Source organism: Rhinolophus sinicus, linkage group LG02 (genome assembly GCF_036562045.2).
Source record: "Rhinolophus sinicus isolate RSC01 linkage group LG02, ASM3656204v1, whole genome shotgun sequence".
NCBI lineage: Eukaryota > Metazoa > Chordata > Mammalia > Chiroptera > Rhinolophidae > Rhinolophus > Rhinolophus sinicus.
In genome coordinates, this window is record NC_133752.1 from 90,863,490 (window position 1) to 90,883,842 (window position 20,353).

Consider the following 20,353-nt stretch of genomic DNA (forward strand, 5'->3'; position numbering starts at 1 on the left):
TTCATTTTTATTCATCTCAAAGTATTTTTTGATTTCCCTTTTCATGGCTTCATGCACCCACTGCATAGTTAGGAGTGTATTGTTTAATTTCCACATATTTCTGAGTTTCTCAATTTTTTTAATGAATATTGATTTCAAATTTTATTACAATGCAGTAACATAACATACTTTGTATTATTTCTACCCTTTTAACTTAATTGAGGTTTTGTTTTATAGCCTAGCAAATAATTTATCCTGGAACATGTTTTATATGTAGTATCTAAGAAGAATGCATGTTGTGTTGTTGTTGGGTGGTGGTGTATCCTATAGATGTCTGTGAGATTTAGCTGTTATATAGTATTGTTCAAGTATTCTATATCCTTGTTGATCTTCTGTCTGATTGCTCTAACTACTATTGAAAATAGGATATTGAAGTCTCCAATTATTGTTGAATTGCTTATTTTTCCCTTTGTTTCTGTCAGTTATTTGTTTTGTGTGTTTTGGTGCTATGTTGTTAGGTGCATATGTGTTTGTAATTGTTGTCTCTTCCTGCTGGATTGACCCTTTTATTATCTTCTTCTTTATTTCTATTAACGTTTTTTATTTTAAAAGTCTATTTTGTCTGATATTGGTTTAGCCATTCAGGCTTAGTTGTGGTTGCTGTTTGCATGATATATCTTTTTTTCATCCTTTGACTTGCAGTCTATTTGTATATTTTAATACAAAGTGTGTCTTCTGTAAGTAGCATACAATTGAATAACGTTTAATCCAGTCTGACAATCTCTGCCTTTTGATTGCATGATTTAATCCATTCACATTTAAGGTTATTATTATTACAGTTAGATTTATCTCAGCCATTTTACTGTTTGTTTTTACATGCAGCATGTATTTTTTGTTCGTCTGTTCCTCCTTTGCATCTTCTTTCACCTTCAGTGAATATTTGCTAATGTAGCATTTTAATGTCTTCAATAATTTTAACTACATCTTTTAGTTGTTGGTCTAGGATTGACCATATACATCTAAATTTATCAGAATTGGCTTCCAATTTATACTACTTTAATTGCACTGACTTAATTACTCTTATATATATATAGCTCTAGTCCCTTTTACCCCTTTTTGTGGAATGCTTGTTACACAATATTACAACTATTAATGTTATAAAGCCAACTACACATTGCTATAATCATTACTTTAGCATCTGTAGTCAATTTCTTAGCCTGATACAGCTTTGCTCCCACTCACCTCCTTTGTGCTGTTATTAGTAAATATACTATGTGTATATCTGAGAAGTGCCTATAAGGACTTTGTAGGTTACTATAAGAATTTCATCTTTTATGAAATGGGAAGACACTGGAACAGAGAAGTGATCTGATCTGACTTACATTTAAAAAGATTCCTTCTGTCTTCTTTGCTGAGAATAGTTTCTAAGAGAGCAGGGGTGGAAGCCAGGAGACCAATTAAACAAAGAGGTTTGCCATAATTCATGAGTGGAATAAAGAGAGCTCGGACCAGCGTGGACATAGTAGGGTTAGCAAGAAACGAGCAGCTCCTGGATATGATTTGAAGGTAGACAATGAATTTAATGACCGATAATGAGAGGACTAAAAGAGAAGGGTCAAGGACAAGTATAAGCATTTAGATCTGAGCATGAGAAGAACAGACTGACCATTAACTGAATTGGGGAAGAGTGCTAGGTACAAAGTTTAGAGGGAAGTCCAGGAGATCCTGTGCCATTTGTTAGGTTGGAGATTCTTTATAGACATCCCAGGAAGTATTGACTGGGCAGAGGTACAGAAAATATAAATTTGAAATCATCAGATTGTAAGGGGTATTAAGTCCACAAGACTCAGTGAGGTCCTTGAGGACTAAGAAGGAAGAGAAATGAGGCTGAGGACTGAGTCCTAGGACACTCTGGTGTCAGAAGTGAGGGGAAATGAGGAGGAATCTGCAAAGAAGAATGAGAAAAAGAAGTGAATGTGTTGCCGGTGTTTTACTCTCTTTATACACTGTGAGCTGATTAAAAAGTAGAAATCATTTCTTTACCATTGTATCCCTTATGCGAGAGTTCTCAACCTGTACTCAACCACACATACTTTGAAAATGCTCCCCGTGAGTCTGATGCACACCTCCAGGGTGAGAATAACTGTCCCTGGGACTGTCCTAGTTCCAGGCACAAAGAAATTGCTGTGTATTTCTGAAATTGAGATTTAATACATGTATAATTAACAGAAAAACACCAAAAGGTTTCAGGTATTACTTCTGAACTATGACAATAATTAGCCATCAGCCACGATAGTACTAAGAGAAGCCACACTGATCCCCAAATTGCAATTAGGGTAATTGCTCTGCAAGCTAATGCTATCTAAGTATATTTACATTGCAGAAGCTTAAGTAACGGAAAAGGGAGGAAAGTATGTAGTGTTATGGAGATAGATCGCTTTTGAGTAGCTTCACATTATAAAGTCAAATGCCTTTCTCTTCTTCTATTGGTGACTTGTAATTCTGCTCCCATTAAGAGTGGTACCATAGAATGAAAAGAGAACAGTCAGAATTTCGTGCAAATCCTGGCTCTGCTATTTGTAACTGCCTGACGTTCTGCAAACCATTTAAAGCCTCTGAGCTCATTTCTTTCACTTGTGGAACTAGAATAATGAAACCTACTCTGAGGAAATATTGCAAGGACTAAAGATGCATTTAAATTACCTCACATATAGTAGGGCTGCAAAAATGGTAGTTGTGATTAACAGTTTTGATAATTCTGGTAGTAACAATTATTATAATAAAAAAATGATAATGTAAAGGATTATGAATTGAATTGTCAATTAGTTATCTAGGGCTATGTAATAAATTTACTCAAAATTTATTGGCTTAAAACAACAATAAATGTTTATTACTGAACAGTTTCTGTAGGTCAGGAATTCATAAGCAGCTTAGCTGGGTGGTTTCGGCCCAGCAGCTCTCATTTGCATGCAAAATGAACATATTGGTTGGGCCTGAAGGATCTACTTCTAAGAAGATTCACTTACATGGCTGACAAGCTGGTGCTAGCTGTTGGCAGGAGACCATAGTTCCTTGCCTCACAGACCTCTCCATGTCCTCGTGACATGGTAACTAGCTTACTTCAGAGCAAGAAATACAAAAGATGGCAAAGCAGAACTACCACATTCTTTTAGGATCTGGCCTTATTTCTGCAATATCATATTGGTTACACAAAGCAGTCCCCTTCAGTGGGGTAGAGGGAAAGCAGGTGAACAGCAGGAGGACAGGATCCCTGAGCGCCATCTTGGAATTCTGGCTACCACAAGTAGTAAATAAACTACGCCTTTAACATGACGTGTTATATTTGAAAATGTTGAACAAAGTAAGATTTGCTTTCTTTCCCTGTACCACTTCTAAAGCTGCAAATAATTGCAATTATTTCTTAATGACCTTAAACATGTAGGATTACTTTTATTGTCATTGCCTTCCTGTTACAAGTTTCTTTCACATGACTAGTTATTTGAGCAAGTATGAGGAAGTCTTCTGGTGTGAATACATAATCGACATTGTAGCATAACTGAAAGTCAGTGTTTCAATTTTCCTGAGGGAAAATGCAGTTTTGTTTCTACTTTCAAACCTTTATAATACACTACCTCAACCTTGCAGCACCATAAAAAATGATACTAAGCAACTCTTAACAAGTGTTAATTAAGGAATTCATATTAGGATTATGCTGGTTACCTTTCAACGTGAACAACCACACACAAAAAGTTAGTTCCCACCCTCCCATTAACTGGTTGCCTGACCTTGAATAAATCATAATCTCCTTTTTTATTTTTAAACTGAGGGAGTTAGGTTTTTTAGAAAAATAAAAGTCATTCATGCTCATGGTAAGAACATAAAAAGGATATAGGTTAAAATAATTTAAGAAACTATTACTTCAAGTTCTTAAATTGCATGATTGTTTATTTCTTACGTATTCTTTGAGGTACAGAATGATGGTTAAAGTACCTTTTAATAGATTTGGCATTATTTTTGTTTAGCATAAACGCAAAAAAAGTTTCAGAGACTTTTATCATAGCCTTCATATTAATTCATCTGCCCAAACTTAAAATTTTATATCAGTAAACACAGTCACTGCTTTGGGTACCAAAGGAATTTCCCAAGATATTAAGAATGCACCATGTTGGTATGATGGCTGTTTTGTATTAATTTCGTTCTGACTGCTATACCAAACAAAAGGAAGAATGGTAGATTCTGGAGCCCTTAAAAACTGACCAGGAAAGGCAACTTAAAGGGTGATAGGTGAGAAGACAGATGAAAGTATGGGTATCACTTTCTTTTTTTAAATTGTATTTTATTAAATTTATTGGGGTGACAATTGTTAGTAAAATTATATAGGCTTCAAGTGTACATTTCTATAATACATCATCTATATGTCATATTGTGTGCTCACCACCCAGCATTAATTTTCCTTCCATCACCATATATTTGATCCCCCTTTCCCTCTTCTGCCATCCCCTCTCCCCGCTTACCCTCTGGTAACCACTAAACTGAGCTTTTGTTTCTTTGTTTGTCTTGTTCCTTTGTTGCTTTGTTTTATATCTCACATATGAGTTAAATCATATGGTTCTTCACTTTTTCTGTGTGACTTATTTCGCTTAGCATAATGATCTCAAGACCCATCCATTTTGTCACAAATGTCACTATTTCATCTTTTCTTATGGCAGAGTAGTATTCCATTTGTCGATATACCACATCTTCTTTATCCAATCATCTATCAAAGGGCACTTTGATTCCATGTCTTGGCCAATATAAATAATGCTGCAATAAACATCAGGGTACATATATCTTTATGGATAAATGTTTTCAGATTTTGGGGGTAGATACCCAGAAGGGGGATTGCTGGGTCATACGGTAATTCTATTCTTAATTTTTTGAGGAAACCCCATACTGTTTTCCATAGCAGCTGGACCAATTTACATTCCCACTAATAGCATATGAGCATGCCTTTCTTTCCACAGCCTCTTCAACACTTGTTATTATGTCTTGCTGATGATAGCCATTCTAATAGGTGTGAGGTGATATCTCATTGAGGTTGTGATTTGCAGTTCCCTAATAGCTAGCGAAGTTGAATTGAGCATTTTTTCATATGCCTGTTGGACATTTGTATGTCTTCTTGAAAGAAGTGTCTGTTCAGTTCCTCTGCCCATTTTTTAAATAGGTTGTTTGCTTTTTTGTTGTTGAGGTGTACGAGTTCTTTATATATTTTGGATATTAGCCCCTTATGGGAGGTGTTCTTTGCAAATATCTTCTCCCATTTTGGTGGTTGTCTCTTTGCTTTGTTGATGGTTTCTTTCACTGTGCAGAAGCTTTTTCGTTTGATATAGTCCCATTTATCTGTTTTTGTTTACACTCCCCTTGACTTTGAGGTCAAATTCATAAAATCCTCTTGAACTTAATGTCTATAAGTTTAGGACCTATGCTTTCTTTTTTTTTTTTTTTTTTTTTTTAAGGACCTATGCTTTCTTCTATGCAGTTTATTGCTTCAGGTCTTATGTTTAGGATTTTTATCCATTTGAGTTAATTTTGGTCTATGGCGATATATAGCAGTCTAGTTTCATTCTTTTGCATGTGGCTATCCAATTCTCCCAGCAGCATTTATTGAATAGGCTTTCTTTTCTCCATTGTATGTTTCTGGTTCCTTTTAGGCTCTTTTTTATCTGCCCATATATATGTGGGTTTATTTCTGGGTTTTCAGTTCTATTCTATTGGTCTGTATGTCTATTTTTCTGCCAATACCATGCTGTTTTCATTATTGTTGCTTTGCAGTACAAATTGAAGTCAGCGAGTGTGATACCTCCAGTCTTGTTTTTTTCTTAGGATTGTTTTGACTATTCGATGTCTTTTGTGATTCCACACAAACCTGATGATTTTATCTTGTTGTTGTTCTATCTCTTTAAAAAATGCCATTTGGATTTTGATGGGGATTACATTAAATCTGTATATTACTTTGTGTAATATGGCCATTTTACCTATGTTGATTCCACCAAAAAGCTATTAGAAACAATAAACGAATACAGTAAAGTTGCTGGCTACAAAATCACTGTATGAAAATCCAATGCATTCCTATATACTAACAATGAAATTTCAGAAAAAGAAATGAAAATAAATTTATTTTGCAATTGCTACAAAAAGAAGAAAATATCTAGGAGTAAACTTAACAAAGGAAGTGAAGGACTATACACTGAAAAGTATGACATTTTTTAAAGAAATTGAAGAAGACACAAAGAAATGGAAAGATATTCTGTGCTTATAGATTATCACTTTCAAAAGCAATGAAAGCACCACAGATTTAACACTGAGTAGAAACAAGTCATGTAGCATTCTATGTCAAGAAAATCTTATATATAACCAAAAATTGTTTTTCCTGACAGACATGTTGAGATTTAGGAATACCTGCTCTGTTAGCAGGCTGTCAAGTGATATGCTCACATTTGGGTTATTTGAAGTCTGATCTGCCGTAAGTTATGCCTTTCATTTCCAAGTCCATACTGTACTCTCCAAGATAATAAATAATAAAGAACACTGATGGCCAGTCTTCAATTCACTGTGCCTTTCACTCTGCACAGGGGCACCTTCTTACTAGTATCTTTCTGGTGCCCCATTAGGAAGTTACCTTTCAGAAAAGTCTATGGTTCTCTGTAATTGTAAATGGGGGCATTACAAGAAATAGCTCATCAAATACATACACTCACCGAGTAGCACATGGTTCAAACCACACCTAGCTTATGCAAGAGCTGTTTTCCAAATCTTAATGATGAGAATTTGGATCTTACCAAGAAAAGCTATCTGAATACAAGGGACTCTTTCATGCCTTAGTGATGGCACAGGAAGTTATAGGGCAGTGGCTTACTCTCTGCTCCTGAGGAGAAGATCTCTTAGTCTCTCCTTTCACTATAGATACCATTTTAACTACTCTAGTGTTTAAACAATAAAAGAGATTACTGTGGTTAAAAAAAAAAAAAAAAAAAGGTTGTCTTCCACCTTTGAGAAACACCGTAGCCTACAGTCAACAGCACAGTGATAATGGTACTTCATATACCTGTGGCAGAGGAATCTGGTTGACCCCTGATTGGTGTTGTCTTTCATAGCATACAAGTCTTGCTGCCAGAGGCTTCCCAGTCACACATTACATTCCCCAACGCCAACCACACACCAACTCCCCTCACAATTCTATTGGCCAGAAACAGTTGCATGACCTCAAATGTCTAAGTGAGCCAATTCCAAACAATGGAGGTGATGTGTGTCCCCTCCCAGCTGTGTGTGCTTTCTCCATAGCATCTTCATTTTCAGCAGCGAGCTTAGGACCATCTGTTGAAAATGGCTACATGGTAAGATGGAAGGAGACAGACTCCCTAAGTCAATACTCAGAGGAGAGTTGCTGAATCACGAAGGAGTATCTATATTGAAGGTAGTATGAGAGAGAGTAGAATTTTGTTACAACATCGCATTTTGGGAGAGTTTGCTAAAGCAGCTCATCTCCCCTGACCAAATGGCAGACACCAAACAAATAAATGTCAATTTCAGGGGATCCAAAATCATCTGAGAAAATGGAAGAGAAGCACAAGGAAGAAAAGAAGCACAGCAACAGGAGGGGAAGAAATGAGTTCATTTTCTGAGTCAGCCCCTAGGAAGTATCTGCTCTTAAAAAAATCAGTTCATTGGTCTGAAGCAATCAGACCAAGATGGACAGCGTGGTTATCCATACCATCATCATCTGTCTAAAAATACAAGCAGAAAAGATTATAAATAACTTTTGCCATACTGAAAGATAAGCAAAGTAGCAGTACTAAGACGGCTATGTAGCATTTTTAGTACAGTATAATATTTTCTCTGGGAGATAACCTGGTGAAAGAATTGGGCTGAAGAAACCCAGAGGAATATTCAGGTGGAAAGGGTAAGGTAGGAAAACACTGAAGATTCAAAGCAAGGAGAAGAGGCGGAGCAGTGGAAAACTGGTTTCAAAAAGGAGTTGACGTTGATGGACTTAAGGATAATTTTTGAAGAGCTGGAAATTAAGAGGTGGTAGAGAAAATGCTTTGAAGACTTAAGAAATCTATCCACGCATTAATTCATTCAACAAGTATTTCCTGAGCAACTACTACTGTTATGTGTAATAGGCACCCAGGATAGAACCATGAATAAGCTCTTTGGAGTTCATAGTCTTAAACAGAGAATAAAGACTTACCCTACATAGCATCCTATCCCACTGGTCCTCAGAAAGGCAACTGTTTAATTTTCCTTTATTCAAAAATACAGTCAAGACCAGTGGAGAAAAAGCACTGTTTCCCTCCCACTACAACTCCATCTTCCTAAATTCTATTTCAGCAGCCCGAAAGGGACAAATTGGCTGAAGAAAGAGAAAATTCTAAGACTTCAATAGACCGTGACAAAAATAGAGCTAAATAATTATTTCTAAGAAAATGAAATTACTTTTTATCACCACACCCTGAATAGCTTTCCTGATTGTCTCCTGTATGTCTGTAATAGCACTGGTCGCATTATGCACCATTTCTGACAATAGACAATACGACTGAAAAAATTAGTCTCCTGTGTGCAAAATAACACTTTCACAACAATGGGCAATCCATGCCTGCTCTCTCTAGACCTTTGCCGAACAGAATACCAATGCAGGCTAATTACATAAGCTAGCTGAAAATTGTGTGCATAAAGGAAAGGCGTCCCCCTACAGAACAGCCACGAAAAGGTCTCAGCACCAAATACAAAACCACAGAAAAAAAGAGAAAGAGCAAACATGAGAGCATATGCCCAGGCATTCTCATTAGCATACCGCAGTTAACCATTTTTGTTGATGCACATAAAAGAGTTGTGAAATTCTCTGCTCGAAAAAGAATACCTTTCATCATGAAAGAATTTGCCCCCATGCTGACTCAAGTGCTTTGTTCCAATGCACAGCCATAGATCACACTCACGTTCAGGGCTTTTATCGCTCTGGGGAGCAAAAATAGTTCTTATGAGGAAGAGAGTTGAGCGGAGTCAAAGGCAACTTCCACACATGGATGCAGATGTTGAGCAAGAAGAACAACTGGCTTGTCACAGGGGATAGTGAAGCAAGGACCAGTTTTCCCAAGTTCTACTTATCATGAGGTCTCGAGCCATTTATTGGATGCATGGAGGGGGCTGCAGGAGGTCTGGAACTCGAGTCCCTCAGCAAAAGTTTCAGAAATAGCCCAACAAACAAAACAATGGCTCCAACACAATCAAAACATGTGTAGTGCCACGTATAATACAGGAGCTACTTTAAGTCCACCCCAAAATTCAACGAATTTATTGTTTCAGAAGAGGCGCATTTGTGTGTTCATTCTAGCCTTTCTACAGTAAGCGAGAGTCCTGGCAGGAATGACGGCCCGCCCACACTGTGTCATTTAAGGGAAGTTCAAAGAAGGCACTTTTCCTAAAGTCCTGGGCCAAATGTAGGGAAATCCAAATACAATATTACGGGACAACTTACAGCTTAGCTCTAAGCTGAAAAGTGCAAGGGAAGGGTGGGGAGGGGACCAGCAGAGCCCTAACAAAAGTCTTGGCCTTCACTCAGGATGTAACTAACCTGCATACCACCACAAGAAAACAGTTTCTTTCCCTTCCTCCCTCTTTCTGATCAATTTCTAGTGCTCCCCTCTGGGTCAAATCCAAACAAAACCAGATGACCAAGGAGCAAGGAGCCTAGAGATGAAGTCCTTACAGGTTGGCTTCCCAGAGCAAAGAAAGACAGGCTGAACTGTAGTGAGAAGGGACCTGCAGGTCAGGTGCAGCAAATGGGAAGGTTCTCAGCTCAGTGGATTTCTCTAGGAAGCCTGGTCCCATCAGTTGGAATTCAAGGAAAAGAAAATAAACATTTGAACAGGGCTATCCTTTTGTAATAAACTGAGCTGACATACAGGACTGGGTTATGAGCCAAGATGAACTCAAATCAGGGACATGAGGGCTGCTCTCACTGGTCTGTCTTTCCACACCAGACACGCACCTTGAGCCCGGAACAGTGAGTGAGGTTTCAAAGTAAGGTCCATGGGGTTCCCTGCACAGCAGGAGCATTTAAACTATGAAACATACCCAGAAAGTTGCATGGCCTGGCTTCTACTCTCCAAGGAGACCTGCCTCAAAGATCCTGGGTCCCATTTACTATAAGTAATACTTCACCAGGGAGCAGCCTGCTAGGGGCTTTCAATGGATAATGTCTCTTCCTCGCAGCAAATAGCATTAGTCTATAACCTAGAGGTGCAGTTAAAAACAGATCAGAGCAGGTTGCCTGCCTTGGTTTCTTTTCCCCCAGGACAACCTCCCACACCCCCCAAGAAGGGAGTGAATGGATTTTAGGCAGCCACCTGAACTCCTTCCTCCTGCAAACGCTGTATTTAAAATTGAAAGAGGAAGACGTGTATGTGTGTGTGTGTGTGTGTGAGAGAGAGAGAGAGAGAGAGAGAGAGAGAGAGAGAGAGAGAGAGAGAGAGAGATTGATTTTTAGGTAGAGAAAGAGAAAAACATAAAAATATGGAGGAAGGAAGGTCACTGGCTGTCCCTTGCATGACACTGGCATAAGGAACTCTGCTGTATCCCTCTTACCTGAACAATCTTCCAACTTTGTAAGACAAATGCACAGCAAAATGCAACTCAGATTCGTTCCTTTGCGGGAGATTACAGGCGTAAGTAAGCAAAGCCCCTGCCCTACAGGCACGCCCTTGGCCAGTGCTGTCAGACGGTCCTCCTTTCAGATACACGCAAAGCAGTGCCTCTGCCATCAGACTCTCAGGCTGCCTGTGCCTCCTTCTGTGTCTGAAGCTTTTGGAGCTTTTTAGATCTCCTTCTCCCCAGTTTGGACAAGATGGTATCATGAACTTTCTAAAATACAGCATTGTAAGCAGGTGTGGGTAAGTGGGAGTGAGCCACAGCTGGGACTGGGAGTAAGTGCGTTAACCCTTCTGGGATTGTGACAATTCTGTGCAAGTGTTCATTTTTCTAAAATCAGGTCCAGAATGCTTAAAGACTGAGGACCTATAAAAGGTAAGCCAGCAAATCTACGCAGAGTTTCCAGTGAATATGAACCCAAGGGTAGGATAGCAAGTCCCCACTGCTGGCTGGTCCGTGGGGGGTCCGACAGTGGTCTGCACTGTTCGGCCCCTCATCCGTCCTCCTTACCCACGGGAGCTCCTTGTCAAGCAGGGTGTCACGCGGGGTCTCTGGTCCTGTTCCCCACATAAGAACGCAGGATATGGTGAGGCCAAAAAGGAACACCCACAGAGCCATAGATAGGGGAGTCATACCACTATATTCTTGGTGGCGGCTGGTTGAGACAGAGGAAGCAGGAGCCACACTATCTGCAATACGCCGTCCACATCTCTACCAACCAATCTCACTTGCTAACTGCAATCTGCGCTTACTAGCTTAGCCACAGCAGTTATATCAGTGGCCAATGGCTAATTAGTTATAGCTGATGGCTATCTACTTACCTGAGCCAGCACCTTTCCACGTGAGGCCGAGAGCCTGGAAACTGCTCTCTGGGACTCTGTCCCCACACTCCTCCAAGCCCAAGGTCAAGCCTGAGCATGAACACGGCCTTATTTCCCAAATGTTTGTAAAGATGCTGTAAAACATTTTAAATGCAAAACACTTATTTTAAAATTAAATTAAACATGAAGAGTAGAACTTACTTTTTGGTCTTATTCGATAATGTCCGAAAACCGTCTTGCAGATTGGAGCATCTCTCTGTCAGTCGGAATGAGTTCTCATCCAGGTAGGTGCTGTTTCACGAAACAGATTTTTTTACAATGATTGATTTATAATGAGAGTTTATAAGATATTAGTAACAAAAAATCACATTTCATCGATAAAGTGTGCTCAAATGGAGTCTGATTTTTGTTCCATTATCAGATTTCTCCATGGAAAAGAAAATTGATATTTTTCACCGCTGATGGGTCTAAATTAAAAAAAAAAAAAAAAAGTTCCATGATAAAGTCAAACAGAAAACAACTCCCTCTGGAAGGCTTTATACTTTCAGCTTTTCATATTTTGAGGTTAGTATGTACAATAAGCAATTTATTGAATGGTTTTAGTCATTGTATGTATAAGTAGGCTTTATATTTAAAAGATGCCATCTCTGGTGGGAAGCATGCAGACATAGGAGATCAGTAGTGCTCTCCAAAAATAACGCACGGTAAAGCTGGCCTTTGATCATTATATAGCGGTGATATAAGGGTCTGTTGCTATTGTTCATGAACCTGGAAAATTAGAGTTGGAACAAAACCCAATCAAAAAGCAATTTAAGGAAACGGGTTATGGAGTCGGGCTGCCTGAGGAGCCTCACAGATACATGCACAGTATTTAACCACTGCAGGCATCGCTGTCTGCATCTCTACCCCTCCCTTATAGTGTTATTGTCATGATACACACATGACATAGAAAACAATGTAAAGCACTTCGTACCATGCCTGACATAGTAAATGCTCAAAAAATGTCAACTATCACTTTCCTCAGACTTCAAAACTGTGCCAACTGCTGTCAATATATTTATTTAACCATCCTGAAGGTAGTTGCTGACAAGGACCTAATATGGGTTGGGGGCCGGCACAGGATGCTTAGGATATGGAGGTGGAGAAAACAGACATGGCCTCTTTCCTTAATGGAGCTTGCCGTCTGGTTAGGGAGAAAGATGTTTATCACACGCACACACAGACATGCAAATGAACATAGAAGTACGAACTGCGGTTAGGATCCTTAACACAGCAGTGGTGCCATGGAGGAGTGTACTGGGGAGACGCCTGCACGCTGAGGGGGCCTTTGAAACAGTGTCATTTTGATGGAGAGCTCAAGGGTAATCCAAGTGAGCTACATGAACTTTGGAAGTGGGGGGAACATTCCAGGCAGAGGGAAAGGTATATGCGAAGGCCCCACAATGGGGAGGAGCCCAGAATGTTTGAGGAACTGAAAGAAGGCAGGTGGTGTTCAAGGCTCAAAGCTGAAAAGGTGTTTGGAGTAGTAGGTAGGGGCCAGAGTACACAAGTCTTGTCCACTAGGTTTAGAATTTATCCAAATAAGAAGGGGAAGCAATCGTGTTGAGGCAGGGGAGCGATATGACCCAATGTATGTTTTAAGAGGTTCACTATGCAGAGATATGAAATGAGGAGAATCGGGACTACAGACAAGGTGGGAAAGTTAGGAGGCTCCTGTAGGGCTCCTGGAGAGAGATGAGGGCAACTTGTTTTACTAGTTAGGATAGAACACGTTATGATGTCATAACAAACAACACGCACACAGTTGCTTTACATAACAAAACTTTGTTTGTTGTTCCTGAAATGCCCACTGCATGTCTGGGTAGCTTTTTAAAGCAGCTCCACACAGTTTAGGGATCCAGACTGCTTCAGTCTTGGGGTGCCTTCCTTGCCACAATATGCTCCCAGGACTACTGTGGCAGAAGAATGCGCTGGCAGGTCTCCCCTGCTTCGGAATGCTCTCGCCCAGCCAGGACACGTCACATGCCCAACCTGATTGCAAAGTGGCAGTCAGAAAAGAACCAGCACCCCGAGTGTCCAGAAAGAGAGGACACTGGGATACACAAGTGCCCTGGAAGATGGCACAACACTGTCCATCAGCCTGAAGAGGAGCTGACAGATCTGAGACATATTCTGGAGATAAGACTGACAGGACTTCAAAATAAATTGGATATAGGAGGTGAGGGAGTGACAGCTGTACAGGTGAAGGTCTAAACAAGAGATTCATAATTAATTATCCAATATTTCTCAGAAATGTGTTCTAAAAGCACGGCGCACAGAGTACTTATGGGCTTATAAAATCCTGATATGGTGTTTCTCCCCCTCCCCCACTGCCTTCCTCCTTTCTCCTCCTTCTGTCTACATGGTTCACCTTCTTTGCTTCCTGAATGTATTACTGTCCTTTCCAAGGATTTGTTTATTTCTAATTGACTGTGTATTGTATTCAGGCAGCACCGTTAATGAAGTGAATTACAAAGCCAGCAGTGCTTTGAATTATGATGGCTTTGTGATATTGAATTGTAATCCTGTGACAAGCAGGTCCCCATAGGATTCAGTGTCCTATAACTTCCCTTAAATCAGATAGTATCTTTGTTAATAAAAAGTCAGAACAGTTTTGCCCAACTGAAAATCACAGAAGATCCATGGAGAAAGCAAATGAGAGCGTCTGGGGCAAAGTGGGAATGAGAGAATGAAGTCATAGGAAAAACCAGAGTCTTAGGTGTCAGTGGGACCAGACTTTGAATCTGGGATCCGCTCTCTGACCTTGGTCTTTGAACTTAAGGATAGGTATGCTGTAGGTTGAATGTTTGTGTCCCTAAATTCATTTGTTGACATCCTAACCCCCAAGGTGATGATATTAAGAGGTGGAGTCTTTGGGAGGTGAGGAGATCATGAAGGGGGAGCCCTCAAGAATGGGATTAGTGCCCTTATAAAATCATCATGAGTCATTGGCCCCTGGAGCCTGTGAGGTTACAGTGAAAAGATGGCCGTCTATGAGGAATCGGGACCTCACCAGACGCCAGATCTGCAGCTGGTAGGACCCTGGATTTTCCAGCCTTCAGAATGGAGTGAGATAAATTTCTGTTGTTTATAAGCCGCCCAGTCTCTAGTAATCTGTTACAGAAGCCCAGAGGGACTAAAACGTGAGATTACACGAGATGTGTGTAAGAACACCTGGCACACAGACATCACTAAATAAATGCTGTGTTCTTACTCTCCTAAATGCACACTGCATTCTCTCCTCAAGTCATTGCTGCAACCACAGCGGTCAGAACGCGCTCCCACAGAAAGTCCCCACAGAAAGCAAGAGAAAGGGCAGCTCCTTGCGGTCCCTTTGCTTTCTGTTTCTCTCCCGTCCCCTTTTCATCCAAAGAGTCTTCATAGTTTTCTTTTTACCTATTGTCATTAAAACCTTCCTAGGAAAATGTAGAATGCAAAATCCACAAACTTCCAACATCTGTCTATATTAGGTATCTGACCAATGTAAGACCCTTCTCACTGCCCCCTTAGACAAATCTCCCAGTTCATGCTGTTTTTCACAATATTTGATATTCAGTGACAAAATTACAGATTAACAGTATAACTGCCATGTTTTAAAATGCTTGAGGACCTGACATGTAAGCGATGCCAGGAGTCCCTGGGGAGGGGAAGGTGGGTGTTAGACCTTCCAAGGAGAAGGCTAGATCGCCCAGTTAGATTAGATGATCACTCGTCTCTGCCATGTGAATAAGTGAGAAATGGCTGTTCCTTCCATCTGAGCTCATGACGAGGAACACAACGGAGTTACTGGAAAGAAGAAAATAAGAAACCTCAGTTCTCAGTTGAGAGAAGACAAGACATATGGACAGATCCTGTTTGAGAAGCTGGTATCCTCTGTAGATAAAGACATTAGATCAACTCCTCCTTCACTTCTAATTTGGGGACATCTTTCAGACAAGTCAGAGAAGACAGAGAGAAATTGACCGAGATGAGAGTAGGAATTGCAAAGACCTGGACACCTGGCAGAAGAAGAGATTACTGCGAGATGAGTGTGGGTGGACTGTCATCCCCTGAACATGACTGTGGATCAGGTTGAAAAGGACTGGCTGTCAAGGAGAACTTGAAATGACTGAGGAAGCTCTGGAGGTGAAGCACACCATGGCCCGCTGCCAGGGAACTCACCTTCCGGTAGAACAAGTCCAGGATGTAAATGGACAGGGACCCCGCCCTAAAACTAATGCAAGCTGGCAGTCTGAGCGCTTGGGTCTTGGGTGAGAAAAAGCAGAAGCATCAGGAAGGTTGCCAGGTAAGTGATAAGACCAAAATCCCTGGGGCCAGACTCTTGGGCAAAAATAAGAATTCTGTTTCTGTCAACTCTCTGATACTTTTGTTTGTTTGTTTTTAATTTCAATTTTCTGGTGAAAACCCTTTGTAAGAACTTCTTACCAGAATTAGCTAGAGAAGAGAAAAGGATCAGTCCACACATGAGAGTTGAGAGTATGCCAAGACAAGTCACAGAAAGAACAGTGGCCACCCTCCTGGGGACCGACGAGAACTCAGTGGACCAAGCTCACACTTGACGTCTCCCAGACCAGACTGCTGAGATGATTCTAACTGTGCCACCGATGCCTCTTTAATCACTGCATTACAAGATCACAATCTCTGCCCACTTGTCGCTATGTGGGATTGCTTGTCTGCCCATTTGTAGCATTCGCAACATCTTGCCAACACTCTAAATTCCCAGCTCCCTTGATATTTTGTCACACTCAGCTGGCAAATCTGCAGTAATGGAGCAATAGAGCCCCTGGAATAATACATTCTTATATCTAACCCCTTCCCCTAGAACTGCTGGGGGTGGGGGGAAAATCACACAGTGGGTGGGTTGGTGTCCAATGTGTTTGGCCTCTTATCCACCTTGACAATTCTATTACATGGCACCAGCGACCTCCGTCTTCCATCTCCCTCAGTAGCTATTGTACATGTTCACTGTTCTGCTGTCTTCACCATCCTGTGCCTTCCTCACTTATTTAATCATGCTTCCTATTTCAGAAAAATAATGAGGCGGCCTGATGCGAACTGATGTTTAGCTATAAGCCATTCCCGCTTTCCATCTCAGAGAAAGAAGTATCTCCCTCTTACAAAAGGATAAGCCACCTGTCATCCCATCCTTCCCCATCTCCTCTAAGATCCAGGCCCATCTCTCCATTTTCTCTTTACTGAATCTTCACCCCTTTCCTTTCACTGTCTTCTCCTTCTCATGCTCAATTCTCTACCATCTCAAAGTCAAAACCAAACCAAATAACTCATTCCGCTATTCTCCTCTACCTAATACCTCGCTCCTCCTTCAAACTGTAACCCACTACTGTCCCTTTCCTTTTCTATGACCCCACTAAACCATTCTTAGAAAGCATCTCCAAATTCAGCAGGTATTTCCGTCCTCTTCCTTTACCCCCCAGAAGTATTTGAACCACTGACCACTCACTCGCACCTGTTCCCATCACCATCTTCTCTCTTTGTTCTTCTACCTCTGACTGCCCATCAGGGTCTTTTTGCAGGTTCCTTCTTGGATCAATCCCTAAGTGTTGGTGTCTCCCATGTCTCCCATGGTTCTTCATCTGCCTGTTACTTTCAAGCAACTGGTTTGCATTCAGTTACAGCATTCCCCAGGACTTTCTCCAGGTCTCTGGTCTTCTCGGCCTGCCTGTTTCTCTCAACAGCTCAACCAACCTCTTCTCCCTGATGCTCCATCCTCACTGCCCCCGAGGTGAGTGGCCACATGTGCACACTGCATCATGTCATTTCCCCGCTCCAAGACCTTCCGTGATTCCCATTCGCCTCAGGACACGCTCCACACCCCTGAGCTGGACATACAGAGCCCCTGACCATGCCTCATCTTTTACCGACAGTTTGCTAACCATTAAATGGTACGAATTCCTCTTTCTCCATTCCTTGCAAGTCATATTATGGATTCTGACTGCTTCCATTATTTAATTATAGAATTTGTTTGGTACTGGCAACCAAGCCTCCGGGCACATTTTCATCGCTTCAATCTGTTAGAGGGGGAAAAAAAATCTTTAATAAGATTGGGGGGAAAAAGATACACAAAAACAAGCATTTCTGCTATCATTATTATCTGTGTGGCTGATCTGCTTTTTAGAAATTTCATCTTTATAGGTCAGTCTTGAGTTAAAAGTGATCACTTTACAAAACCACCTGGCAACATTTCACAGAATAGCAAGAAGCTTAGAGATTACAATGGCTCCTGAAAAAGTAATAAAAATAAAGACTTTGATAATGCAAAAACAAAAACAAAAAAACCCAAGTGATTCGATCCCTACAAAATAATGTCATCAGTACTTAGTGGGCATCCACAAGGACCTCTAAACAGAGTTTATGTCACATTCTGAGCATGACATTTAATTAGTGCAATCATGCAAACAGTCTCTTGGACAAGTAAAACATCCCCCAAATATTCCGCCTGTAGGTGACTAAGGAGTTTCAAGAACATCGAAATTCTATTTACAGAGGCCAAAATGGGGGCAAAACTAGATTGTGAAGCTCAAAAAACAAGCTCAAAACCGAATCAATTTTACTCTCTCTGAAGAAAGCATTTCTTAACAGATGGAGAATGCAGCCTAACAATGGAAAGCCCAAAGACTAAGAATTCATCCATAATACTTCTCCCACTCCTTCCCCATTCCTGGAAACAGGAGCTGATGAGCCAGAAGTCCATGCTGACCAGCAGGAGAAACCCCCTGCAGAGAGGTGTAACTACAACAGACAAGAGTGGCCACCTGTGCTCTGACTTCAAGCTCATCAAGCAAACTTCTGATTATAATTTGCTACTCCCACCCCACCACCATATAGTTTTCCTGAGAGAGAATGGCGCACATCCCGCCCACTGCATATAGTTTGATTACTCTCTTTAATTGACAAATTAATATTCTGGTTTATAAATCACCCTCCTATGAGCTTGGTTAACAAACGTCTGTCTTTGAAATACCAATAGTTCACAGGAACTGACACAACCAAGTCTTGGTGCCTACAGAGATGAGGGGAACCCTGGCCTGCCTCTTTGTTCAGTCATTCACCAGGCATCAATGGAGTCCCTACCATGTGCCACTGAGAATGGTGGCAGCTGGAGATGGGACAGTGAACAAGATAGTGTCCTTGCTGCCTTGGAACAGAGAGCCCAGTGAGGAGGACAGACAAGTATGAGGTCCAACAATTAAGTTCTTGAACTCATCCTAGAAAAAGTGCTACATACCTCACTGCTGAATATCACTATGGTCACCTTCAAAGTACTCCTCTTGGGAAGTTATGCACCAATGCCAGTGCCTAGTGCACTCTTCAGAGAAATTTTGGAACTCTTTTTCTGGAAGTGCCATCTGAGCTGTCATCATATTACCCTTGATGTCCTGAATGTCACTAAAATGTCTTCCTTTCAATATTTCCTTTATCTTCGGATAAAGGAAGAAGTCATTGGGGGCCAGATCAGGTGAGTAAGGAGGGTGTTCCAATACAGTTATTTGTTTACTGGCTAAAAACTCCCTCACAGACAGTGCCATGTGAGCTGGTGCATTGTCATGATGCAAGAGCCATGAATTGTTGGCGAAAAGCTCTGGTCATCTAACTTTTTCACTCAGCCTTTTTATCACTTCCAAATAGTAAATTTGGTTAACTGTTTGCCCAGTTGGTACAAATTCATAATGAATAATCCCTCTGATATCAAAAAGGGTTAGTAACATTACTGCAACAAGTTAGCAAAGTTAATTGTCCACCATCATAAACACATGTTTACTATGCTGAGTTTGCAGAATGTATGCTGGCTATTTTCTGTAATGATATTCATTTCAAGAAACCATGAATCTGTGTTTTGGGGGAGGTCATTTAATTCAAAATACAGGAACTGCTTATAAAATGACTACATAGAACTTCCCTTTTTATACATGAACACTGCAGTCAACTAAAATTGTAAAAGTTTCTGAACATAATCTCTGTTAATTTGGCTTTCTCTTAACTTTTACCTGCCTTTGGTTACCCATGATAAAGAATAATTAGCTAGCTCTCTACTACTAAATTAGTTACCATAAGTATTCCAGCCCCTGTCCCATTGTTGAAAGATAGTTTTCAAAAATGTAAAATCATAAATCTCATACAGATAGAAAATGAACACGTGTTATTCATAATGAGGGAACCAGGAGAAATCAAAGCACAGACACACTTATAGATTAGGAATATTGAGATGAATATACAAATGGAGGCAAAACTGGTGGAGGGGAAGGGAAGTCAATTGGACCTCCACCAGATAGGACATAATTGGCATATTTATAGAGAAGAATCATTTTGCGTTTATCTGAGTTAATCACAGCTTACAGAATTGTAATATTGCTTCCAAAGGATCAGAACTACATTACTCAGAGGTGTGATCTGAACAACGCAAACTTATCCATTGAAGCACAAAATTTTCCATAAACTATTAACAGTATCACTGTCCATCATGATAACGTTAAAGGAAGGATCCATAGTCACGAACCTAGTAGACTCCACTTTTTCTGAATTCCCGTCTCCTCCACTCCTCCACTGCTTGCTCCAAGGGAGCCTGGCTTTGGTGTGAGTCCTTTGGGGCAGAGACGAAGCACTGACTACTTGAGACGGCTGAAGTGAGGGTTACCAAAAGGACAAGTATGATGTGGAGACACGTTAAAACTTCAAGCCCAGGTGGGCAAGAGTAGGATCCTACACAGGAAATTGAATCTTTAGCAAAGTAGAGATAAAATTTTAAAAGGAGCAAATTGGGAACAAGTGGAAGGAAACAAGTGACAATCATTAGAGCACCTATGTCACAT

The 20,353-nt window shown here is 40.6% G+C and overlaps 1 protein-coding gene across 2 annotated transcripts in view; it reads right to left on the bottom strand.

Moving 5' to 3' along the window:
* ST8SIA6 (ST8 alpha-N-acetyl-neuraminide alpha-2,8-sialyltransferase 6) overlaps positions 1–20,353 on the bottom strand; it is a 119,777-nt gene that overhangs the window by 52,210 nt on the left and 47,214 nt on the right. For both annotated transcript variants that reach the window (XM_019752067.2, XM_019752064.2), the window contains one exon: positions 11,688–11,777. In XM_019752067.2, coding sequence (XP_019607626.2) covers positions 11,688–11,777 — 90 coding nt within the window. The remainder of the gene's footprint in view (positions 1–11,687; positions 11,778–20,353) is intronic.